The sequence below is a fragment of the Electrona antarctica genome, assembly GCF_951216825.1.
Source record: "Electrona antarctica genome assembly, chromosome: 16".
Taxonomy (NCBI): Eukaryota; Metazoa; Chordata; class Actinopteri; order Myctophiformes; family Myctophidae; genus Electrona; species Electrona antarctica.
The window spans coordinates 13,406,811-13,434,711 of NC_136797.1; the positions used below are offsets into that span (position 1 = coordinate 13,406,811).

Sequence of the window (27,901 nt, forward strand, 5' to 3'; positions counted from 1 at the left end):
TAGCAGAAATGCAAAATGTTTTGTAAACGATCGATATTTTTGAAAGAAAATAACTCAAGTCATTTTTACTTCCTCCTGCTGCGGAAGTCTTAACCCATTTTGGGCGGGAACCCCTTTTGGTGTTTTAAGCATGTTAGACTTTAGCTATTGAAAAATAGCAGATCTACAAGCTCATAGCTATGAGCTGCTATTTTTGAAAAATCGTGAAAATGTAGTGCAAATCTTTGAATACATATTCTTTCAGAGCCAACGTTTTAAACTCAAATCTTTGCTTCTGGGAGGTCCCTGGAACAACATATTTTCAGATGGGGGGTCAGCGGCCAATTACATAATCTTGGGGGTCCTTGACATGAAAATGTTTGAGAATGACTGACATAGAAAAATGCAGTTTTTCAGAAAACTGTCAGGATTTAGAAGATATTTGTAGAATCGTCCTCGGGTCCAAAAGTCTGTGCTTCCATGTACTGGTTCCTCTTCCTTTACCACAATTTCCTGTTTCCTAACGAGGCGTATATTATTTATCAGCAATTTCTCCCAAATCTTTCTCTTCCTCTCTAGATGTAATATGTGAGCATACAGCTGAAGATGGGCTCACTAGTGTCATCCATGGGTCAGTTGTGTGGTGGGGAGAAAGTGCCAGGTGAGATCCCAGGCAAAGTGTCTTTGTGGGCCTATATAGGATTATACTTTTACCTTTTGATGTGTAGGCAGATAGCATGCCCACAATATGAGTACTGTTCCCTGCTCTACTATATATAATGTATTGAAACAAACCATACATTATCCATTATGTTCTACTTAACCAAGACACATTTCTGTACTTTTGCTATACATAGTGATAATGGTGTATTCTGTGTTGTCTCTTATAGAGACGGAGAGATTCCTACGAGCCAATGACAGACCCTTCAACTTGTCCTATCAGTATGCTGTGAGTGAAAGAGAAAACATAAGATAGTATGTGATTCTGATAGACATAATAGGATTTGTGTACATGCTCATACGTTATGCATTTGGGTGATTTGGAAACCCCCCGGTCCGCCCGGTAACAAGATGCACATGCACGCTCTACAGTGGGGGGGGGACACGACAGGCCAACAGCACACACACCAAGGCCCACCCCCGCTCGATCATGATTGGCAGAAGGCCCTCTCTATCCTGATTGGATGAACGTTTTGCCACCTAGCCAAAAATGAAACCTAAGGTTTTATGACCCCAGGGGTTAACTGGGGACAGGGAGGAACTCCTTATATGGTCAGCACACTCTATAGTAGGGAGGATTATCACAACAAAACAAAAAAATAAGTGATATTTGAATTAAGTGAAATCACTGAATATACCTTTTAAGTGGTAAATTATTGCAAGGTATACATTATTGCCTATTGACCTCACAACATGGTCAATGGTATGTGGACACACATACCATGTCCACATACCATTGACGGTGTCCACATACCATTGACCATGTTGTGAGGTCAATAGGCAATAGGCAATAATGTATACCTTGCAATAATTTACCACTTAAAAGGTCCTGTTTGTCTGGTGATCTCATTCTAAAATCATGGGCATTAATATGGAGTTGACCGCCCCTTTGCTGTTATAACAGTATTTTCAGCGAAGAGATTTTATGTAGGGGGGGTAAAAAAGGAGTGGATCAAGTATAGAGCCCTGTGGGACTCTGGTCAACTAAGTATATCACTTTCAGTGGTTAATGACTCCAGAGAAACTGCTCCAAATGCAATGAGTTTTTTTTAGCATCCCAGCTGCTTTGACATACTTGTTTCAAGTTGTTCGGTCATGAAAACGTACAGTATTCCACGACGAGCAAACCTTGTGCTGAGTGAGTGCTGCAAGTGAGGATGTGTGAGTTTATATGCTGCTTATATACATAATTCACTCACTGATTGTTGTCAGTTATCTGTTCATACCAGATGTCATATACACTACAGTGTAGTGGATGTTGTGCACAGCTGCTCAACATCGTTTGACCCATTATGCTTAATCTATTCTCTAGCTAGCACACAAGCTTGTAGATGTACTATTTTCAGTGCATGGGGACTGTTTTATGACAATGTATAAACGAGGCATTGCTCTCTTCTCAGGACAATGCCATCAAGACCTCCAAATACAACTTTTTCAACTTCCTGCCACTGAACCTCTTCGAGCAGCTCCAGCGACTTGCCAATGCCTACTTTTTTTGCCTCCTCATCCTTCAGGTTAGACATTTTCATCTATCTGGCTTTAAAACAAGAATTGATGAACATCAATTAATTACCAGCTGCCTTATTATATCTCAACTGAATTGTGCTATGAATGTAAATGTCTGTCAGTTTTGATCACGTCTGGTGCATGTGTGTGTGCGTGTGTGTGTGTGCGCCACACCGCGCCGTGCCTGTTATCCCTTGGTTTGCACGACAATGTTAAAAAGTACTTGGACCCCTTGGCCGCCTCGTTACCCGTTCGTATCACCGGCAGCGCTCGCTGTGACTTTCTTAAGTTTCATAAAAGTTAGTGTCGGATGTTGCTAGCATCCCATGGCTGAGACAGAGTCATGCCGTTCTGTTGCTGGCAAACAGTGTCTGGTTGCCTAGAGACGAGGCAGGCAATAATGGCAGCCAATGAGAATGATAGCTTGCTAGTACGTGAAAGCCAAAGTGATCGATCATAGACCAGCTCAGCTGTTACACAGCAGCTGGTAAAAACAAACACTAATGTATAAAGGTATAATTCTGATATGTTGAAATTCTCTACTTTGGATTATGCTTATACATTACCCTGTGTGAGCATTACATTGACTTTGTATCATGGAGAGTACAGGCTACTATATCTCTGATATAGTTTACAGTTAAAATGTATGTACTTAACAGACATTATTGTAGGTTATCAACTTTGTGTGTGTGTGTGTGTGTGTGTGTGTGCGTGTGCGTGTGCGTGTGTGCGTGTGCGTGTGTGCGTGCGTGCGTGCTCTGACCACAGGTCATTCCAGCGATCTCCTCTCTCTCCTGGTTCACCACGGTTGTTCCTCTGATGCTGGTGTTGTCCATGACGGCAATCAAGGACGCCAATGATGACATCGTGAGTTACAAAGACCCATATTTTCTATCATGACTGCTGAACATTAAATGAGGCTATAGATAGTCACGATATTAAAAAGTAGGGATGTCCCGATACACTTTTTTGTACTGTACTGTACAAGCCCTCCTCCCTGGCCTGTCTGTGTCTGTGTGTCAGGCTGTGCAACAGTGACACTTGGTGGTGAACAAACGCTATAACGCTATTTCCGTGCTTGGACACAGCCAGGGACAGACACAGCCACACACATAGCTGTCTATAGGAGTGGTTGCAACACTGAAAAAGGGGTGAAAAACTATTGGATAACATTTTTAATATAAAAAAAAAAGATAAACGTATCAATACTAGAAGAAGCTACTTATTATTTTTGAATAGTCCAGTCTGAAACCATAGATAGATCCAATGCCTGAAACTATACTGAACTTGCCAAAACCTAAATCCAATAGCTATGTTATGTCCATATACAGCGCTCTGACCTTCTGTATAAAACGGTTTGTTCTCCTTCCTCTGCTCTCCCGACCTAACAGAACAGACACAAGAGTGACCGGCAGGTAAATAACCGCAAGGTGGACGTCCTCATCAATGGAGAGTAAGTCACTTCTTCTTGCCCACAAAAACAAAAGTCTGGCTGGCCATCAGGCCTTGTCTCTCGTAAATCAACTCTCTTTGGTTGTATAGGTTTGACCACCAAAACAAAATGCATGTCTGTCCAAGTAATTCAATTCTCTTTGAGCCATTTAGGCCTGACCTCGAAATTAAAACAAATTCTTCTAAATCCTCCAGTTTTCTGAAATAAATATTTTCACGATTTTTCAAAAATAGTAGACTTACAAGCTCATAGCGCGCCACTCGGTGGCGCGCTATGAGCTTGTAGATCTGCTATTTTTCAATAGCTAAATTATAACAATGTTTAAAACACAAAGGGGTTCCCGCCCAAAATGGGTTAAACATTCAACCGGGAAAAACTTCATTCACCATAGTGAAATCTAAATGATCGTAATTTAAAGGACCTGTCTGACACACATACAAGACACTAATTTGTATTATCATTTTAAGCTTTGTCTTTGTAATTCACCAGGATGAGCAGTGAAAAATGGATGAACGTTCAAGTCGGAGACATCATCAAACTGGAGAACAACCAATTTGTCACCGTAAGTTTATGGACAAATGGAACTGATGTAAAATGTTAAATGGTTAAATTGCATAGATTTAAATACACATAGTCTTTTCTTCCTGTTCCGACATTACCAACTTTTTAAAAGTGCGTTTACTACAGGCAATGGTGCTTGCACATGAAGCTGCATTTTGCAAGTGACATAAATTCAGATATTGTTTGTATTGTTGTTGTTATAATACAGGTTGTACTACACATTGGATTTGATTATGTTTTAGAGATGGTAGCATCAGCATTGAATCACATGTGGTTCTATTTTCATGGATAGCATAGCCTCCCTCCCCCTCCCTCCCTTTTTATTTTCTGTTATTTGATTGTCCCACTTGCTGTTGAGTAAATGGCTGTTCTTTTTTTTGGCAATTTGTTATTTTGTGGTGTTGTGTGTCAGCTGGCTGATGTATCTTAAAAATCACACCTGTGTGAAGTGAGTGGTGCAACTCCGTGTGGAGGTTCCCTTGGGGGGGGGGTTACAGACCCGCAGGAACGCACCCAGGGTGCCGGCCCTGTTCCGGCGAGCCGCCCCGCGTCCGAAACGGTTGAGAAATGACAGAGTTAACGTGTGGCGGTCCCTCTACTGTACCCTCTACTCTACTGTACTGTCACTGTACTGTACTGGCACACCCGAAAGCATCATACTGTATATACAGTTAATACGTGCGTGTGTGTTAGGTTGCGCACAGGTGGTGAAAAACAACCATGCTGTTTTCGTGCTCATACCCACCCAGACACCCAGCCAGCCACCCACACACATAGCTCCGTAATCTAATCAAATATTAATCATAAAAAGTCCCCAATGGGGACAATAAAATGTATAATATAAACATAATCTACAGCGACAGAAATAACACCTGTGTTATCTCTGAGACACTGTTTACACCCAGCCTTACGGAGATACAATGCCAACGATAGCAACGATATAGGGCTGACAGGCGTTTAGAATCTGCCTAAATAATATCTGGACATGAGCTACAGGTGAGAATGAGATGCACGCTAATGCCAAATGTATTCTAATTTTCTTTATTGTATGCTTTATATTCTCTAGGCCGATCTTCTTCTGCTGTCCAGCAGTGAGCCTCTCAATCTGATTTACATTGAAACTGCTGAATTAGATGGGTAATGTATACATGTCCTTCCTTTTAACAATTACAAATATACTAAATTGTATTATTGTCGGGTAGCATATAGGTCCAAAAACGTTGCTTTTTAGGGGGGGAAAAACAAAATGGATCCAACGTACAGTAGTTATTATTTATTCACAAGCTCTTGTTAATACTTTTCATTTATTAATTATAAAAATCACAGACCACAAAAGCACTTTAACTTTCCTATCTATCCTTTGACCTAACTATCAAAAGTAGCTAAAATAGCTGACCTACAAGGTCACAATGTGTCACATCACGACCTTTTTTCACTTGAGCACCTGCCCCTCTAAATGTCTGTGCACGCCACTGCAAGTCACATGGCCTCTTGTCACCCCCCCCCCCCCCTCCCTCCCCCACACACAGGGAGACCAACCTAAAGGTGAGACAGGCCCTGACCGTCACTGGAGAGATGGGCAACAGCATTGAGGCACTAGCCAACTTCAACGGTAAGAGCCAGGAGAGGAAAGAAAAAAGATACTTATATATATTTTGGTTTGATTATGGCTAATCTTCTAGTCTAAACCTAGAAGCTACCTAAACCGAGAATCCACCACTCCTGTATTTTATTCCCTCTGTTTTAATGACATGTGACGTCTCCTGTGTGAACCAGGTGAGGTGCGGTGTGAGCCTCCTAACAACCACCTGGACAAATTCAAGGGGACGTTGACACTGAACGGAGAAGCATACTCCTTGGATAACGACAAGATTCTGCTCAGAGGATGCACTCTGAGGAACACAGGCTGGTGCTATGGCCTGGTGGTTTTTGGAGGTGACACCCGAACTTTGTGATGGATGGAACTGACTGATTTTTCGTTCGCAATGTTGCTTTATGATTTTGTGCTTGAACACCGTAGTGTTGTCTTGGAACTAGGGCTTTAAGCAACTAGTCGACTAGTAAATCCGCTAATCCACCTTGTTGGTACTAGCTGACTAGTTGATAAGATTATTTCCTATAACTATTTTTTATTTTATTTTTTTACATAATAGGTAGGCCTAGTTGACTAGTTTAGGCCTACTAGTCGACTAGTAAACAAGGCAACTAGTCAACTAGTAGAAATCACTAGAAGTGAATGCCCTACTTGGAACCCCTTCTTCTAACATCTGACAAAAGCTGAGCGTTATTACCGGTAGTTTCTAATTAAGGAACCAATCGTTGGTAAACTTTTGCACTAGTCTGGCACTTTCTTTTCTTCTTGTTACAGTATATGTTCATAAATAAAAATGAATGAGCGTTTTCAAGATTAAACAACTTGGATTTAGGCCCATGTACAACATGAAATTTCACTGAAACTAACCGTTGCGTTTATAAAGTGGCGCGTGCACGTAGTACAACTTGGAGACCGATGTCATGCCATCATTCGACTGTTCTTTGTATATTTTAATTATCTAAATACTGTAACCTTTTATGCCCTGTATTTTAAATTATACTTTTGTATATGACTGACTTATATGTCTACATGGAAGCGTATATATTTCATCCTCTCCAGGTCCAGACACCAAGCTGAAGCGTGTATATTTCATCCTCTCCAGGTCCAGACACCAAGCTGATGCAGAACTGTGGAAAAACGACGTTCAAGAGGACCAGCATCGATCACTTAATGAATGTGCTTGTGTTGTGTGTAAGTCTGTCACATCTGTCCAACAGACACGCACGCACGCGCACACACACACATAAGCACGCACACGCCAGACATACGCAATATCAAAGCAGAAAATGTTAGCAGTTCAATGATCATTAGCTGTGTGTGTGTGTGTGTGTGTGTGTGTGTGTGTGTGTGTGTGTGTGTGTGTGTGTGTGTGTGTGTGTGTGTGTGTGTGTGTGTGTGTGTGTGTGTGTGTGTGTGTGTGTGTGTGTGTGTGTGTGTGTGTGTGTGTGTGTGTGTGTGTGTGTGTGTGTGTGTGTGTGTGTGTGTGTACTGTCTCTCACTCCTCTCATCTCTCTCTGCCTCTCAACGGACGTCACACACAACAGAAACGCTCATTTGCGCTGACGTCAATAGTTGACCAACAACAGAAAATTTTCACTGGCTTTGGGCATGTCCGGTCTTTATACAGTACGGGCATTATTGTCCAGACGGACTCGGAGACAAGCCAGACAACTTTAACTTTATAGACAGAGACAGACATGAGTGGAAAGAAACAAACTTTATTTATCTTGAGTGAAACTGCACTGAATACACATAGTAGTGTAATCACATTATCAGTGGTGGAAAGTAATTAAGTACTTTTGCTTAAGTACTGTACTTAAGTATAATTTTGAGGTATTTGTACTTTACTTGAGTATTTCCAATTTCCAGTACTTTTACTTCTACTCCACTACATCTCGGAGCCAAAATTTGTACTTAATTATTTGAAAACTTTAGTTACTTTGGCGATTTTAATTTTGATTAGAAAACATACATTAACCACTTCAACCCTATACATTTCGGCCATTTGAAAAGAGCCGATCTACAAGCTCACAAAGCGACGCATTGAGAGCTTGTAGATCGGCTCTTTTCAATAGACTTTCTACACATTTGAACTTGTGAAATGGGACATTCTGCAATATGAATACTTTTACTTTTAGTACTTTAAGTACATTTTGATGCCGATACTTTTGCACTTTTACTCAAGTACATTTTCAACTCCGTACACCACTGCACATTATTATTATTCCCTTTCCTCCTCTAGATCTTTGGCTTCCTGGCCAGCATGTGCACCATCCTGGCCATCGGCAACGCCATCTGGGAGGTGCAGGAGGGCTCCGTATTCACGGCGTTTCTCCCACGGCCGGACGACATCAGCGCCGGTTTCTCTGCCTTCCTCTCCTTCTGGTCCTACGTCATCATCCTCAACACCGTCGTCCCCATATCTCTATATGTCAGGTAGAACACTGTAATCGCTGTTGTGTTTTTGGCAGCAAATTTTGTATTTTAGTTTTTTTAGTCTCTTCAATAGTTTTCATTTAGTTTCAGTCACATTTTAGTCACCCGGAATGTTTTAGTGTTGAGGCTAGTTTTAGTCGACTAAATATCATTCGATTTTAGTCGACTAAATCTACAGTTGATTTAGTCGACTAAAATGTGTTTTGGCGGGCCTTGATGCCGTCATAATGACACATTGCAGCGCGATGTGTTGTGAGCTTGTAGATCAGCTATTTTCAGCATGCAACCAAGTGTAAAATGACTTATAGTGGATCTCTTGTCCACTAGTCCCTTCCTAACATTTTAGTCTAGTTTTTATTTGTTGACGAAATTGTCAGTATATTTAGTCTTATAGTTTTAGTCATAATAGCTTAGTTTTCATTTAGTTTCCATTTAGTTTTCGTCAGTGAAAAAAGTCTGTCTGTCTGTCTGTCTGTCTGTCTGTCTGTCTGTCTGTCTGTCTGTCTGTCTGTCTGTCTGTCTGTCTGTCTGTCTGTCTGTCTGTCTGTCTGTCTGTCTGTCTGTCTGTCTGTCTGTCTGTCTGTCTGTCTGTCTGTCTGTCTGTCTGTCTGTCTGTCTGTCTGTCTGTCTGTCTGTCTGTCTGTCTGTCTGTCTGTCTGTCTGTCTGTCTGTCTGTCTGTCTGTCTGTCTGTCTGTCTGTCTGTCTGTCTGTCTGTCTGTCTGTCTGTCTGTCTGTCTGTCTGTCTGTCTGTCTGTCTGTCTGTCTGTCTGTCTGTCTGTCTGTCTGTCTGTCTGTCTGTCTGTCTGTCTGTCTGTCTGTCTGTCTGTCTGTCTGTCTGTCTGTCTGTCTGTCTGTCTGTCTGTCTGTCTGTCTGTCTGTCTGTCTGTCCGTCCGTCCGTCCGTCCGTCCGTCTGTATCATTGTCTCCACCAGGCCGAAGGCATGGGGAGAGAGTATGTTTTGCACTCTGTGTGTGTCCGTCCGTCCGTCCGTCCTTCCTTCCGTCCGTCCGTTACCAGCTAATCTCCGCCACCGTTGGCCCGATCGATGCCAAACTTTGCACACACACTCCCTGGATGCCAACGACGAACCTCTGCCCCAAATATTCTTCAACGGCCTGTTATAGCGCCACCATGAGGCTGATTTAGGCAAAACACATTTCTGTAGATTACTCGTACACATTTTATCCATACATCACACAATTCGGTATACACTATCTCCATAGTCATGTGATCAACACGGATCTGCACCATTTCCCATCTTCCATCCTGATTGGCTATAAGATTGGCTTCCAAAGCTCACATGATTGGTCCGTTTCGAACAAAATGCCACAAATCACAAACACAAACAAACAAAAAAACATGTTTATATTACTCCTAAACAGTTTGCCAAACATCTCACACAGTCCTATCCTCCTGGTGGAGACCTGTGCCCAGAAGGGCACTTTTTCTAGTTCTACATGCCGCTGTACCTGTATGCCTCCATCTAAACATGTGGGTTGTCTGTGGGTTGTTGGCTCAGTGTGGAGATCATACGTCTGGGCAACAGCTTCTACATCGACTGGGACAGGAAGATGTACTACCCCAAGAATGACACGGCCGCCCAGGCCAGAACCACCACCCTGAACGAAGAGCTGGGACAGATCAAATACATCTTCAGTGACAAGACGGGGACCCTCACTCAGAACATTATGACCTTCAACAAGTGTTCCATCAATGGAACGTCATACGGTAATAACATTATCAGGGGTTGTTAAATAAACCATCATTTTCTTAACCACTTAAGCACCCCCCCCAGCAAATCAAACACTGACATCAATACAATGTGTTTTTGCTGTGAATTTCTTTAACACCTTTCAAACATACTATGTATCGTTTATGACAGTCAGTCCCTCATATTTGATACAGTCTGTTTCTAGCGAAAATGTAACTAATTCAGCAGCAGTAACATTAGCGTTTTCTCACAGTCAGTAGATTCTTCATATCCATATGAGTGAAACGGCCAGGATGACTTGCTTATTTTTCAATTACAATTCTTATACAATGCAAATAAAAAGTACATGAACCCGTGGACTTATTAGCGCCATCTGCCGATATCGACGTCAGACTTCCGTGCTCTAAGTATACTCGTTGACTTTCACATGAAAGTGTGAAAGTTGTGATTTGCAGGGCTGCAACAGCAGTTGTGCGAATGAATTACGTAGAATGTGATCGACCACAACATTGGACCATTTGATTGAACATTAAGGTCTCTGGTCATCTTTTTCTTTTCATCCATTATCCAGGGGAGTTGTTCGACTTTTCTCGACAAAGGGTGGAAATTACAGAGGTGAGGGGACAGACGTAATTATTCTGAGAGAAACCTTGTATCATTTTTCTTAAAATTAAAATGGCCTATGTTATACATTGTCGTATGATAGTGTTCGTCTAAGGGTGCACTCACACCTTTGTGTGACAACATTGTGTTGTATGAGGGGGAGGGGCGCAGTCGAATGCGCCCCTCCCCCTCACACAACACAATGTTGTGTCAAACCATGTGACCTCCATTGGAAATGCATTGGGCGGCCATGACACAACACAGCATTGATCCAACGAGCACAGAGAATTGCATTAACCGTGTGAGTGCACCCTAAGGCTGAGCTCACACGGTTAATGCAATGCTCTGTGCTCGTTGGATGCTTGTTGTGTAGTGTCATGGCCGCCCAATGTATTTCCAATGGAGGTCACATGGTTTGACACAACATTGTGTTGTGTGAGGGGGAGGGGCGCAGTCGAAACACCCCTCCCCCTCACACAACACAATGTTGGGTCAAACCATGTGACCTCCATTGGAAATACATTGGGCGGCCATGACACTACACAACATGCATCCAACGAGCACGAGAATTGCATTAAAGGTGTGAGCTCAGCCTAAGGCCTCACTCAGACCTTTACTGCATTGCTGTATGCTTGTTGGATGAATGTTGTGTAGTGTCATGGCCGCCCCAATGCATTTCCAATGGAAGTCACATGGTTTGTAGTCCACATTTTGGACTACAAGCTGTTGTATGGCTTTTGGCTGTGTTTCGACTGCGCCCCTCCCCCTCATACAACACAAATGTTGTGTCAAACCATGTGACTCCCATTGGAAATGCATTGGGGCAAGCTGTGTCACACCCTTTGTATACAGCAAGCATACAGCAATCTGTTGTAAAGGTCTGAGTGAGGCCTAAGAGTAACTACGTTTCTCCTCACATCTTCTGGTCTGCAGAAGACGGAGAAAGTGGATTTCTCCTGGAATAAGCTGGCCGACCCCAAGTTCGTTTTTCACGACCACAGCCTGGTGGAGGCGGTGAGAGGCGGAAACCTAGAAGCCCAGGCCTTCTTCCGCCTGCTGGCGCTGTGCCACACTGTCATGTCTGAGGAGAAGAAAGAAGGTGGGTACAGGTATTATAAAAGATGAATTATGAACCAGGGACATTCTGAATCCACAGATGGCCTCTCTACCCATTCAGCTATAATCCATTATCCAACAGACATCATTTCTGAGCAAGCTAAACGAGACATTATGTAGAATGTGGTCAAATCAGCATGCCTTTATTATGACATTAACATTGGTTTTTATTTGTCTATATAAAGTTCTAATTGGGAGTTCACCTAAACTCTCTTTTACAATGGAAAACTATTTCTTATCGTATACACGCTCTCAAGATTATTTGATGCTTGAGACCATATACATGCCTCGATCCACTACATCTGGAAAATCTGCTTTCAAGTGCTCTGCCCCACACACTTGGAACACCTTACAGACTTCACTAAAGTACAGCTCTCTTCCTTTCTCTATGTCGCTTTCAACTGGATATATCAACGTTGGTAAATATCAACTGTACCCGTTTTCCCATTTAGACCTGAGCTCGATTCTACAAATGTCTTCTAAAAAACCTGAAAAACCTTTCTATATCAGTGGTGCTCAACTTTTTTGATGACAAAGACCCCCAGAATAATCTGTATTTGGCTGCGGACCCCAATCTGAAAAAATGTTGTTCCAGGGACCCCCAGAAGCAAAGATTTGAGTTAAAAACGTTCGCTCTGAAAGAATATATATTCAAAGATTTGTGCCACATTTTTATGTTTAAAAAAAAATAGTAAACCTACAAGCTCGTAGCACGGCACTCTGTGCCGCGCTATGAGCTTGTAGATCTGCTATTTTTCAATAGCTAAAGTATAACATAATGCTTAAAACCCCAAAAGGGGTTCCCGCCCAAATTGGGTTAATTGATGTTGATTCACTATGTAATGTTCTTTTATTACCAGTCATTTACTTTATTCATCTATGTTTTGTTTTTCCTTTGTCTCCCCCCCCTTTATTCCCTTCCTCTCCTTCCTCAACCTTTCCTCCCCTGCAGGAGAACTGTCCTATCAGGCCCAGTCTCCTGACGAGGGTGCTCTCGTGACCGCCGCGAGGAACTTTGGCTTTGTCTTTCGCTCGCGTACGCCAGAGACCATCGTGGCGATGGAAATGGGGAAGGAGGTCACCTACGACCTGCTGGCCGTGCTGGACTTCAACAACGTCCGCAAAAGGATGTCCGTCATAGGTGAGAGAAAAATGGGTGTTCTACACCAGAATTGGATCTATCGGATTCTAGCTTCGACCCCAGACGTACATGCAAGTCCTGTCGCTCCCGTGAGGTGAGAGGGTGGCAGGGTCACTCGTAAAAGGTTGGTTTGTGTGGGAGATTGTTTATTACAGTAGTTACACCAGGTCATTTTTTTAAGATTTGTTTTTTGGCTTTTCTGCCTTTTATTGATGGTATCAAGTGAAGACTGACAGGAAAGAGGGAGAGAGAGAAGGGGAGAGACACGCAGCAAAGGTCGAACACGCAACGTGCTGTCGGGCCAAAGCCTACATATATGTGGCATGCGCCTGGACCACTTGGCCAGCGGGCGCCCCCAGGTTACATAATCTCATGGCACTTGTTGGAAATACTGCCATATTTCTTTTCAATTACAGTAGATCTACCGTACCAACGGCCATTAATGTGAAACCCTAGACTCCTTCAAACATGTACATGTTTTCCCCTTTTTGAGGAGCGCTAGCCCCTCCTATATTCAGCAATAGTGTAGATTTTTGTCCTAACACAAAAATTAAATGCCATTGACAATTAATGGAGAATTTACGTCATATGTGGACGAGCAAATTGGCGGGTTATTTCGGTCGAAGCAATATAGGGCAAATAGACATGATGACAAATATTGATATCTTCTATATATATATGTACTAGACCTCTAATTCTTGATGTATACGATGATAAGAGCGCCCCTCACTTCACACGAAGTGAGGGGCATATATGATGATTTCCTGTTTTTCATAGAAGTGTATATTTGTACGTCTTTAACTGTTCTGATGAAGTGAAAATGGAGAACCCTGATGTAAACAAGTCTTAGTGCTTTTCCTGGTTTTATCCTCGTAGCAGTTTTTGTATTGACTTTGAAGCCATTCTACATACTGTGAATAACATTCATTGACCTCTGCAGTGACAGAATGTGATGCGTAATAACAAGGTTTTGGTGTAACACGGGTACCAATAGCCGGAATTCGAAAGTTTATTGAAGCAGATATTTCCATTTTTCTGGTAGACTACAGTGCACACTAGGCTAGTAGTGTAAGATCTGTGCACAGAGAGAGTTTATGTACATGTGAAAAATGCTATGTCCCTCCATCTTTTGTTCAGTCCGAAACCCTGAAGGTAAGCTGACTCTGTACTGCAAGGGAGCAGACACCATTATCTATGAGAGACTTCACCCATCCTGCAGCAAGCTGAAGGAGCTTACCACTAGTCACCTCAATGTGAGTGACCCATTATCTATTTACTTACCACTAGTCACCTCAATGTGAGTGACCCATTATCTATTTACTTACCACTAGTCACCTCAATGTGAGTGACCCATTATCTATTTACTTACCACTAGTCACCTCAATGTGAGTGACCCATTATCTATTTACTTACCACTAGTCACCTCAATGTGAGTGACACATTATCTATTTACTTACCACTATAGTCACCTCAATGTGAGTGACCCATTATCTAATTACTTACCACTAGTCACCTCAATGTGAGTGACACATTATCTATTTACTTACCACTATAGTCACCTCAATGTGAGTGACCCATTATCTATTTACTTACCACTATAGTCACCTCAATGTGAGTGACACATTATCTATTTACTTACCACTATAGTCACCTCAATGTGAGTGACACATTATCTATTTACTTACCACTATAGTCACCTCAATGTGAGTGACCCATTATCTATTTACTTACCACTATAGTCACCTCAATGTGAGTGACCCATTATCTATTTACTTACCACTTGTCACCTCAATGTGAGTGACACATTATCTATTTACTTACCACTAGTCACCTCAATGTGAGTGACCCATTATCTATTTACTTACCACTAGTCACCTCAATGTGAGTGACCTATTATCTATTTACTTACCACTAGTCACCTCAATGTGAGTGACCCATTATCTATTTACTTACCACTAGTCACCTCAATGTGAGTGACACATTATCTATTTACTTACCACTATAGTCACCTCAATGTGAGTGACACATTATCTATTTACTTACCACTAGTCACCTCAATGTGAGTGACCCATTATCTATTTACTTACCACTAGTCACCTCAATGTGAGTGACACATTATCTATTTACTTACCACTAGTCACCTCAATGTGAGTGACACATTATCTATTTACTTACCACTAGTCACCTCAATGTGAGTGACACATTATCTATTTACTTACCACTATAGTCACCTCAATGTGAGTGACACATTATCTATTTACTTACCACTAGTCACCTCAATGTGAGTGACACATTATCTATTTACTTACCACTATAGTCACCTCAATGTGAGTGACCCATTATCTATTTACTTACCACTAGTCACCTCAATGTGAGTGACACATTATCTATTTACTTACCACTATAGTCACCTCAATGTGAGTGACACATTATCTATTTACTTACCACTAGTCACCTCAATGTGAGTGACCCATTATCTATTTACTTACCACTAGTCACCTCAATGTGAGTGACACATTATCTATTTACTTACCACTAGTCACCTCAATGTGAGTGACACATTATCTATTTACTTACCACTAGTCACCTCAATGTGAGTGACACATTATCTATTTACTTACCACTATAGTCACCTCAATGTGAGTGACACATTATCTATTTACTTACCACTAGTCACCTCAATGTGAGTGACACATTATCTATTTACTTACCACTATAGTCACCTCAATGTGAGTGACACATTATCTATTTACTTACCACTAGTCACCTCAATGTGAGTGACACATTATCTATTTACTTACCACTATAGTCACCTCAATGTGAGTGACACATTATCTATTTACTTACCACTATAGTCACCTCAATGTGAGTGACCCATTATCTATTTACTTACCACTATAGTCCCCTCAATGTGAGTGACACGTTATCTATTTACTTACCACTAGTCACCTCAATGTGAGTGACCCATTATCTATTTACTTACCACTAGTCACCTCAATGTGAGTGACCCATTATCTATTTACTTACCACTAGTCACCTCAATGTGAGTGACCCATTATCTATTTACTTACCACTAGTCACCTCAATGTGAGTGACCCATTATCTATTTACTTACCACTAGTCACCTCAATGTGAGTGACCCATTATCTATTTACTTACCACTAGTCACCTCAATGTGAGTGACCCATTATCTATTTACTTACCACTAGTCACCTCAATGTGAGTGACCCATTATCTATTTACTTACCACTAGTCACCTCAATGTGAGTGACCCATTATCTATTTACTTACCACTAGTCACCTCAATGTGAGTGACCCATTATCTATTTACTTACCACTAGTCACCTCAATGTGAGTGACACATTATCTATTTACTTACCACTATAGTCACCTCAATGTGAGTGACACATTATCTATTTACTTACCACTAGTCACCTCAATGTGAGTGACACATTATCTATTTACTTACCACTATAGTCACCTCAATGTGAGTGACACATTATCTATTTACTTACCACTATAGTCACCTCAATGTGAGTGACCCATTATCTATTTACTTACCACTATAGTCCCCTCAATGTGAGTGACACGTTATCTATTTACTTACCACTAGTCACCTCAATGTGAGTGACCCATTATCTATTTACTTACCACTAGTCACCTCAATGTGAGTGACCCATTATCTATTTACTTACCACTAGTCACCTCAATGTGAGTGACCCATTATCTATTTACTTACCACTAGTCACCTCAATGTGAGTGACCCATTATCTATTTACTTACCACTAGTCACCTCAATGTGAGTGACCCATTATCTATTTACTTACCACTAGTCACCTCAATGTGAGTGACCCATTATCTATTTACTTACCACTAGTCACCTCAATGTGAGTGACCCATTATCTATTTACTTACCACTAGTCACCTCAATGTGAGTGACCCATTATCTATTTACTTACCACTAGTCACCTCAATGTGAGTGACCCATTATCTATTTACTTACCACTAGTCACCTCAATGTGAGTGACCCATTATCTATTTACTTGCATGCTTTTGTAAAGCCTGTGTAAGTAAAAGTAAAATTCATAACATTTGTATTATTACTAGCAGTGGTGTTTCTTGTTTCATTATTACTTTACTGTTATTCTTTCAGTGTAAAACTCCACAACAGGTCACTTTTGTACAGCATACATTTTAAAAGTAACATTATATATTATTATTTCAATCTGCAATGTGTTTGTTAGTATTTGCACAGGTCAACCCATAACGGGTTGACCTGTGGGTCGAGTAAGATTCAATAGAAATTTAACCGAAAAAAGCATATGGAGTATTGCTGTAGGTCCGGTCTTAAAAGAAAGCGAGATGGGAATATAGGAGGGGAGCGAGGGAAGGAGAGAGAGAGAGGCAGGCAGATGTGCCCTTAAGCACCATAGACAGCAACGATATCACAAAACTCATGCTATCCAAGTTTTACTAAGAGACGAGGTAGGCAATGGCTTTTTTTAATAAGACGGGCAATGACAATACATCATCTAGTCCCCTCCAAACCCACTCCCTCTCTCTCGCTGTCTGTCACTCTCTCTGGGAACCACTTCAATGGACTGGCTAATGTATTGGGGAACGAAAAGCAGGCACTTAAGTTTGTAATCATAATCTTGATTGACTGATTGTAAAAACATGATTAACACAAGAAGCAATTAACAAACTTTACATATTTGAATGACACATATTCTATTATATTGTATTCTAAACGGAACACAACCTCAGAACAAAACGTTGCTTAATAATTTATGTAAAATCTGTCTTATTTACACACAGACATTTCTTCTTTACAATTTGTTCTTAACCTCCTTGGACTTGGGGACCACCTGGGGTTGGAGTTCTGCTGCTGAGAAATAATGAAGAACTTCTTAAGCCTCAGTCCTGACAATTGTGTGCTGTACACACATGATGTGTCGCGTGTGTGTTTTAATTTCTTTCCGTTTGGCCTCGCCTCAACAGGAGTATGCTGGTGATGGTCTGCGTACATTGGTCCTGGCATACAAGGACTTGGACAACGCCTATGTAGAAGACTGGGAACGGCGCCACCATGAGGCCAGCACTGCCATGGACGGACGAGAGGAGATGCTGGATGAACTCTACGAAGAGATTGAAAAAGACCTGATGGTTGGTTCCCACACAGACACGTCTATACTGTAGCTACAGGATATAAAAGAAGGGATGAATGGATTTAAAATCAATTATTAGTTTGATTAACTGTTGAACCCCTAAATCTGTCTAATCTAGTTGCTGGGATCCAGTGCTGTGGAGGACAAGCTCCAAGACGGAGTTCCACAGACTATAGAGCAGCTAGCTAAAGCCGACATCAAAATCTGGGTGCTGACTGGCGATAAACAGGGTTGGTACAGAGATTTTCTACGCACATAACGTGCTACAGGTGCTACATCTCATCTAATCTATTTATTTTTTACACTCAGTACATATTGTTGTCGTAAAAAGGGGCAAGGTTTATCTCCATTCTAGCTCAGTCGGTAGAGCTCTCGCCTTTGGACCACAAGTTCATGGGTTCGATCCCGGGCACGGCCAACTAAGAGTATGAGTAGCACGGCTTGGTGCAGCAAGTACTGGGAGCTGATGGTAGGTGTGGCGCTCCACCTCAGCAATCCATCTCCCAGGACCAGGGGTTACCGGCTGATACTGACAATAAGCCACTCCCGACCTACTTCTTACTTCTTATTGGTACATATGTTCTAGGCATGTAACGCTATATCGTATATCGATAATAATTCCGATTAATTAAATCGATACTAATCGATTTAATACTTTTTTAGTGGGGCTGGTAAATTATGGTGGGTGTGATATGAAATGTGAGCTTTAATCACATTCCATCATATTCAAGTGCTTTTGGAGAGAAATGAGACAGACTCCATGCAGTCACTTTCAGTAGTAGAAGCCTGCAGAGGGGAGCTGTGACTGTGACCAGGTGATGGTCGTTGATGCTCATTAATACATCTATCCTAAGATGCCATCAAAGAAAGCTTTTTTTTTTACATGTTAACCTGAGCTAGGTTCTAAACAAGAAAGCTGTTTACAGTTCACAGAAATTAAGTAATTTTACATGAAAAGTAATGCTACATTTGCAATGTAGTTAAATACAAATAAAAATTGTGAAAAAAGCTCAGGGGGGGGAAGATAAATCATAAAAAGAAGATTTATTTTGGTCATTTGTCTGGAAAATAATTTTGTGTTTAAAATATCGTGAAAAATCGTATTGTGAACCTCATATCGTGATACGTATCGTGAGTTGAGTGTATCGTTACATGCCTAATATATGTTGGTTTTGTTTTTGATACAGAGACGGCAGAGAACATTGGCTACTCGTGCAACTTGCTGAGGGAGAAGATGAACGACGTGTTCATTGTGGCTGCCAACACTCCTCAGGAAGTGAAAGAAGAACTAGAGTAAGTTATGTTTATATGTCTTTGAATTAAAATGATAAAAGGTTAAATTAAGAAACCAATTTGTGTATGTAATTTGTAAGATAGGAAAAGGAGGGCTTCTAAGGGCATATAAGAAATGATAGCCACTGCCAGCACTCACGGTTCTGTCCATGATTATTAAGTAATAAGTAGGCAACAAGGGACCCCGGACGTGTTTCGGCTACAAAGCCTGCGTAAACATAAGGATTAAGCAGTATGATGCTTATGTTTACACTTTACGCTCAATATGATGTACTTTCGGAGCCATGCAACCGGCAAGTTTTTATATATATGTTGTTTTAGTGCCTGGTACCTGTGCTTGCATTCCTTCTAGTTTGGCCTAAGTCCTAACATTCAAAATAAAACTTTGGAGTTAACCCATTTTGGGGCGGGAACCCCTTTTGGTGTTTTAAGCATTATGTTCTACTTTTGCTATTGAAAAATGCCAGATCTACAAGCTCATAGCGTGGCACAGTGCCGTGCTACGAGCTTGTAGATCTGCTATTTTTGAAAACTTGTGAAAATGTGGCGCAAATCTTTGAATATATACTTTTATACTCAAATATATTTTGAGTATACTGGGGCAGTCACTGGAACAACATATTTTCAGATGAGGGTCGGCAGCCAAATACAGATATTTTTTGGGGTCCTTCACATGAAAAAGGCTGAGCACCACTGACATAGAAACATAGGGTTTTTCAGAAAACTGTCAGGATTTAGAAGACATTTTTAAAATTTCGACGTCAGGCCTAAATGGGTTCTAACACACCGGTCCTTTACTGTGTTAAGGAATGCAAGACGGAAGATGTGTCCAGATGCACCAGATCAGCCACATGTGGTCACAAGTCGTGCAGGTCTGTTCTGGCGCAACAAGCAACAGAGGGTGGAGGACGAGCCGGTGGAGGGAGAGTATGCCCTGGTCATCAACGGACACAGCCTGGTAAGGAGAGTATGCTCTGGTCATCAACGGACACAGCCTGGTAAGGTCAGCATGTGGAGGGAGAGTATGCCCTGGTCATCAACGGACACAGCCTGGTAAGGTCAGCATGTGGAGGGAGAGTATGCCCTGGTCATCAACGGACACAGCCTGGTAAGGTCAGCATGTGGAGGGAGAGTATGCCCTGGTCATCAACGGACACAGCCTGGTAAGCATGTGGAGGGAGAGTATGCCCTGGTCATCAACGATGGACACAGCCTGGTAAGGTCAGCATGTGGAGGGAGAGTATGCCCTGGTCATCAATGGACACAGCCTGGTAAGGTCAGCATGTGGAGGGAGAGTATGCCCTGGTCATCAATGGACACAGCCTGGTAAGAGTTAGTAGGTGGAGGGAGAGTATGCCCTGGTCATCAATGGACACAGCCTGGTTAGGTCAGCATGTGGAGGGAGAGTATGCCCTGGTCATCAACGGACACAGCCTGGTAAGGGTTAGTATGTGGAGGGAGAGTATGCCCTGGTCATCAACGGACACAGCCTGGTAAGGTCAGCATGTGGAGGGAGAGTATGCCCTGGTCATCAACGGACACAGCCTGGTAAGGTCAGCATGTGGAGGGAGAGTATGCCCTGGTCATCAACGATGGACACAGCCTGGTAAGGGTTAGTAGGTGGAGGGAGAGTATGCCCTGGTCATCAATGGACACAGCCTGGTAAGGTCAGCATGTGGAGGGAGAGTATGCCCTGGTCATCAATGGACACAGCCTGGTAAGGGTTAGTAGGTGGAGGGAGAGTATGCCCTGGTCATCAACGGACACAGCCTGGTAAGGGTTAGTAGGTGGAGGGAGAGTATGCCCTGGTCATCAATGGACACAGCCTGGTAAGGTCAGCATGTGGAGGGAGAGTATGCCCTGGTCATCAATGGACACAGCCTGGTAAGGGTTAGTAGGTGGAGGGAGAGTATGCCCTGGTCATCAATGGACACAGCCTGGTAAGGTCAGCATGTGGAGGGAGAGTATGCCCTGGTCATCAATGGACACAGCCTGGTAAGGGTTAGTAGGTGGAGGGAGAGTATGCCCTGGTCATCAACGGACACAGCCTGGTAAGGGTTAGTAGGTGGAGGGAGAGTATGCCCTGGTCATCAACGGACACAGCCTGGTAAGGTCAGCATGTGGAGGGAGAGTATGCCCTGGTCATCAACGGACACAGCCTGGTAAGGGTTAGTAGGTGGAGGGAGAGTATGCCCTGGTCATCAACGGACACAGCCTGGTAAGGGTTAGTAGGTGGAGGGAGAGTATGCCCTGGTCATCAATGGACACAGCCTGGTAAGGTCAGCATGTGGAGGGAGAGTATGCCCTGGTCATCAATGGACACAGCCTGGTAAGGGTTAGTAGGTGGAGGGAGAGTATGCCCTGGTCATCAACGGACACAGCCTGGTAAGGGTTAGTAGGTGGAGGGAGAGTATGCCCTGGTCATCAACGGACACAGCCTGGTAAGGTCAGCATGTGGAGGGAGAGTATGCCCTGGTCATCAACGGACACAGCCTGGTAAGGGTTAGTAGGTGGAGGGAGAGTATGCCCTGGTCATCAATGGACACAGCCTGGTAAGAGTATGCCCTGGTCATCAATGGACACAGCCTGGTAAGGTCACAATCAGAATCACTGTGAACCATGAATGATCACATGACAGGGACGTGCAGAGAGTGTTAGATGGGCAGGGGCTGAAATCCCGTAAGAGGGCACTTTTGGACAAAAATAACAGATTTTCGGGGCGCAACCCAGCACTCTATAGCTAGTGGAGATGCGGTGTATACGACATGGATTTCTAAACAAATTTGTTCAACGCAACGCTATGCTATGTTCAAGTTCAGGAGACTGAATGCTGCCTTCCCGGTTCGGCGGTATGGCATGGAAAGGAGGGGCATGTGCATTTCTTTCACCATAGGAAATGCTGCATTCATTCAGGGTCTGGAAAGGGCAGGGGCTGAAGCCCCCTTTGATGTCTATGTGGTGCACACATAGACATCAAAGGGGGCTTCAGTGCAGTCCCTGTTCACATGACAGGAGCTTTCAGAAATTGTAGTTTTTAACTAAAAAAATTGCTTCTGGGGGGTTAATCCCTGGAACAACATATTTTCAGATGGGGGGTCGGCGGCCAATTCCATATATTTTTGGGGGGTCCTTGACATGAAAACGCTTGAGAACCACTGACATATAGAAACATGGGTTTTTTCAGAATTTTTTTTGTAGAATCGTCCTCAGGTCTAAATGTGGCCACGCGTATGTCGGACTAACGCGTATGTCGGACTAACGCGTATGTCGGACTGACGGGATGTCAGGACTAACGCGCAGTCCCCCCTTTTCCACCATGTAAAACCCAGGCCTACGCTCTGCAAAAAGACCTTGAGGTGGAACTACTGAGGACGGCCTGCATGTGTCAGACGGTGATCTGCTGCAGGGTCACCCCTCTGCAGAAGGCCCAGGTCGTTGAGCTGGTGAAGAAATACAAGCAGGCGGTCACCTTGGCCATCGGCGACGGGGCCAACGATGTAAGCATGATAAAAGGTAAGCGTGTTTAACATAGAACACGTACGGAGGGACTGAACCATGACCTTCTGCCCTGTAAGACTCAGGTTTTCTTGCACCTCTGCACCTAACCTTTTCACCTTGTTTGTATGAAAGTATGTTACAATTACAATACATTACAATAGATCCGCTTTTGCACAACACTCTTCTACAATGAAGTAGTGCATTAAAACCCATTTTGGGCGGGAACCCCTTTTGGTGTTTTAAGCATTTTGTTAAGTGCCGCGCTATACGAGCTTGTAGGTCTGCTATTTTTGAAAAAATCACACCTGTGTGAACTGAGTGGTGTAAGGTCTTATATAGACTGATCAGCTGTGGTCTGACGTAATGTCTGACGTAATGAAATCACACCCGTGTGAACTGGGTGACCGTAGCAACCATGCTAATTTTTTTGGCACAGACAGACAGACAGACAGACACGTAAACTAACAAAGCCAGTCGTAGGAGTGGTTTACACCACTCAAAAATTGTGAAAATGTGGCGTAAATCTTTTAATATATATTCTTTCAGAGATAACTGAAATATGGAGAATTGGAGATGCAACACAATCTACTCATTGCTCTTTCTATTTGTACCCTCTCCATCTCACCCCCCCCAGCGGCCCATATAGGTGTGGGTATCAGTGGTCAGGAGGGCATGCAGGCGGTACTCTCCAGTGACTTCTCCCTCGCCCAGTTCCGGTACCTGCAGCGCCTCCTGCTGGTGCACGGGCGCTGGTCCTATCTGCGCATGTGCAACTTCCTGCGCTACTTCTTCTACAAGAACTTCACGTTCACCTTCGTGCACTTCTGGTACGCCTTCTTCTGTGGATTCTCTGCTCAGGTGAGTGAGAGGCAACATACATCGTGTGCTTCACAACGGGAGATCCCACATAAAAACTGTTGGAACGAGATAACCCATTTAGGCGAAAATATTCGCTTTTCTGAAATGCCTATGTTGCTGTATCAGTGGTGCTCAATATGTCAAGGACCCCAAAAATGATATGTAATTGGCCACCGACCCCCATCTGAAAATATGTTGTTCCAGGGACCCCCCCCCCCCCCCCCCCCCCCCCCCCCCCCAGAAGCAAAGATTTGAGTAAAAAACGTTCGCTCTGAAAGATTTTCACGGTTTTTCAAAAATAGCAGACCTACAGCTATGAGCTTGTAGATCTGCTATTTTTCAATAGCTGAAGTGTAACATAATGCTTAAGGGGTTCCTGCCCAGAATGGGTTAAATTCAGGGTGTAGCTGCCATATAATATACTTATTGGGATAGCTGTTTTCATTAATATGTACACTGTCCTATCAATAAACCTTCATCACAATATAAATTAGAAATGGTAACTAAATAGGATATTTGTAGAGTAATATGATAAGATATAACCTAAAACAAGTAGTAATAGGCAATAGTGAAAAGATGGGTTGCATTTATTAAAAAAACTGACTTTTACTCTGTCTGTCTGTCTGTCTGTCTGTCTGTCTGTCTGTCTGTCTGTGCCCCCCTACACCTTTCCTTTCTTAAATGCAGACTGTATATGACGAGTGGTTCATCACATTGTACAATTTGGTTTACACGGCTCTCCCTGTACTTGGTATGAGTCTCTTTGACCAGGTAAGAAAGAAAGAAAGAGTACACACATTGTATTCTGGACACTTGTGTCCCAAATATAATTTCTCTGTTTCTGTTAGTGTGTACGGCATATTGTGTGTAGACTCAAGACTGTATACTGTACTAGTGGTAATGTTTTGTGTAATGTATATTCTCTAAAAAAGAACATAAGTAAGTAAGTAGCCTTGCCGAGCCATGAGGCCCATAGGGCAGGAGCCTATCTCCTGTTTCTGTAGCGTGAGGCAGCTTGATGTACAAGTACACCCCCTGGACATGACGCTAGTATGTCGCAGGGACTTACCCCCAATCCAACCCTTGATGCTGAGTGTCAAGCAGGGAGGCACTGGGTCCCATTTTTAGAGTCTTTGGTATGACCCGGCCACGGGGATCGAACCCCCGACCTCCCAGTCTCAGGGCAGACACTCTACCCACAAGGCCACTGAGCTGGTATAAAAAAAAAGAACATACATACAGAACAATATACATGTATATTACTCTCTGTTCATCTTCTCACTCCTTCTGTCTATCCTTTGTTCCCCTATGTCTCCCTTGCCCTTTCTATCCCATGGACCCCCCCCGGCCACTTTGCAGGACGTGAACGACCGGTGGAGCTTCCAGTATCCTCAGCTCTACGTTCCCGGGCAGCTCAACCTCTACTTCAGTAAGAAGGCCTTCGTCCGCTGCATGATGCACAGCGCGTACAGCTCCCTCGTCCTCTTCTTCATCCCCTGGGCGACCATGTGTGACACGGTCCGGGACGACGGCAAGGACATCGTAGACTACCAGTCCTTCGCCCTGCTGGCCCAGACGTGTCTGCTCATTGCCGTTAGCATCCAGGTGAGAGGACTGACCGTAGACATTTTAGAAGCAGTGGCGTACTTGAGTACACATTTCCAGGTGCTTTTACTTTACTCTAGCACTTCCGATTTTCAATACTTTTGGGTTGGCCCACCTTGTGGAGCGCATGCTATTAAGGTTCAGTAGCCTACTTATGTCAGTCAGGCTTCAGAAAATCTCACTCCACTGACACATGTCTGTTGTACTTGACTGATTACATCAGACGTGAGGTGGACTCAGGCAAGTACTGCGGCATGGTCATGCTGGACATCTCCCATGCTCTGGTCGGACTCTTCTCTTAGGGTACCTCTTGTCCTATATGTATAGCTCCCAGCCTTATATATAAGGATTATTTGTTTCATGGTTGTTTTGTCTGTACAGTATATCACTGCGCAAAAAGCTTGGAATACGGATGTGTATATTACAGGAAACTCCCGCTAATCTTTCCAACAAACTCCCGTAAACTCCCGAATTGTACCATCACACCTGTATATTACCGTATATTACATGTATATGCCTGCTAAACTTGAGGTTTACGGGCAAAATACAGTTCCCGTAATTGCCCGTTAACTCCTCTTTTCACGCAGTGATATGTTTGAGTATAGTTTCATGTTACAAGGTGGACCACAATGGAAAGAAGCAAAGGCTTTTTTGTGTGTAAGTCCATTTGGCGTTTTTTAAGTTTTCTGTAATTTTCTTAAACTGCCAATAAAGTATTCTATCTATCTATCTATGCAGCCAACTCAAGTTCAAATATGCTCTGAGGCTCTTTGCTGCTTGTCCTTCCCCCTCTCTCTCTCCCTGTAATGTAACTATCTGACTAACTAAAGCATGAAAATGTCAAAAACAATCAAACAAAAAAAGAATTATCTTAATACTTTCCGCGCCATTGCCATTGATTAATGGCAATTGCGCTTTTATAGTGCATTCGATCGATCAATCAAGCCATAATGCTACTTACATTAGCATCGGGTAGCTATAGCTGTTGTTGTGACAAGACTCCGTCGCTGATTTTAGATCATCGGCACCATAATAATCCATTCTATCCGTTTCTTTCAATCACCTGTATCTCCTATTCCTTGTCCCAGATGGCATTTTTGGTCAAAACAGCATTTCTTTGACGGCACAGAGCCAGCGATGAGGAGCCCTCTAGTGCACCGGCATAGACCCATATTGTAAACAACAGTCGTCCTGGACCTGCTCACTTCCGGAAGTCTGGAAATGTGGCTTTTCAAAATAAGAGCTCGACTGGGAAAAATGTTGGCGTGAATTAGATCCTAATTTTTTAATAAATGCTAGCGGGCTAAGGGTTAAGGGAGACACACAAATCACTTATATTACATATATTGACACAAAAGTTTGACCACTGGTATACTGCATGTGTCACTCAAGAATGTCAAGATAGCTGTATGTGTGTCTTGCTTCTTAAAGCTGTGCCTGGACACCCATTATTGGACAGCGTTGAACCAGTTCTTTGTGTGGGGCAGTCTGTCTGCTTACTTCGCCATCACGTTCACCATGTACAGCAACGGAATGTTCTTCATCTTCACCTCAACTTTTCCCTTCATAGGTGAGTGGCACATGGCCCAATGTACAACTTATTTCAACTAAACTAAACTGTGTTTTAACCAGTGTTGATTTTGTCGACTAAAACTAAGACGAAAAATGTTCGTCGACTACCTTTTTCCACTGACGAAAACTAAATGAAAACTAAGCGTTGTGATCTGATATCAAATACGATGGAGACATCGAGGCTAACCCATCTGATCTGTTATCCATGCTTGGTAAACATCAGGTACGGCTGCAAACTCTTTGAACCAACCGAACGTGTGGCTGACAATTCTGCTCACCTCCACACTCTGTGCTCTCCCTGTGGTGGCCTATCGCTTTGTGCTCATTCAGCTGTCACCAACCATCAATGACAAGGTGAGTTAACTAACCACTTTAAACCAATGACCACAGCCGGCCTCACCATTAGATGAACCGGTTTTCTGAGCTGTTTCTCCTCTTTCTCCTCCATTTTATCATGCTATGACTGCAGAAACCATGCTGATTGGTCAGCTTTTCTCTAGGGAAAATATGGCTTTAGGTTGCCCTGATTGGTCTTATCACCCTCTCCCCTAAGGAAAATAAAGAAGACTGTGTATGTGATAAATTAAATAAATAAATAAATAGTCACTCTTTCTTTTATATAGATTCATATTCTTTATCCCATGGCTGACTTATCTATTTATCTTGACTTTGTTATTATTGTATCAATTTTATCGGCTGGCTAGGATGTGACAAAAACATCTTGAAACCTGATTGAAATACAGTATTTAAATTTAAAAATATGTATCTATTGTAAATTAAACTATAATAATAATCTCTGCCCAATCCCATTATAGGTGAGGTACAAGGTACAAAGGGAGGCCATACCAGCGCCGGCTCCACGCAGAATCCCTGTCCGACGGATCAGCACCCGTCGGTCGGGTTATGCTTTCTCCCACACGCAGGGCTACGGCGAGCTGGTGACGTCGTCGCGGTTCCTGATGAGGCGACCTCAGAAGTCACGGCCAGCACTGTTCACCCACACGGACTCCCCTCTCGCCCAGAGTCAGCCGCAGCACTACCGCACCATCGCAGAGGAGCACGAAGAACCGGCGCAAAGCACTTAG

The 27,901-nt window shown here is 43.0% G+C and overlaps 1 protein-coding gene across 1 annotated transcript; it reads left to right on the forward strand.

The window, feature by feature from the left end:
• Nucleotides 1-606: 606 nt before the first annotated feature.
• LOC306940331 (putative phospholipid-transporting ATPase IM) lies at nucleotides 607-27,901 on the forward strand (the record flags this gene model as incomplete). Its single annotated transcript, XM_079525350.1, has 28 exons — nucleotides 607-640; nucleotides 870-928; nucleotides 2,100-2,213; nucleotides 2,974-3,072; nucleotides 3,597-3,658; nucleotides 4,148-4,220; nucleotides 5,286-5,356; nucleotides 5,749-5,831; nucleotides 5,996-6,154; nucleotides 6,916-7,004; nucleotides 8,056-8,249; nucleotides 9,771-9,979; nucleotides 10,534-10,577; nucleotides 11,499-11,664; nucleotides 12,634-12,822; nucleotides 13,960-14,075; nucleotides 17,824-17,988; nucleotides 18,109-18,220; nucleotides 19,178-19,283; nucleotides 20,091-20,241; nucleotides 21,794-21,835; nucleotides 22,613-22,796; nucleotides 23,416-23,639; nucleotides 24,327-24,410; nucleotides 24,999-25,244; nucleotides 26,676-26,814; nucleotides 27,040-27,170; nucleotides 27,632-27,901. The coding sequence occupies 28 exons, from the start codon at nucleotides 607-609 to the stop codon at nucleotides 27,899-27,901; spliced, it is 3,615 nt and encodes a 1,204-aa protein (XP_079381476.1).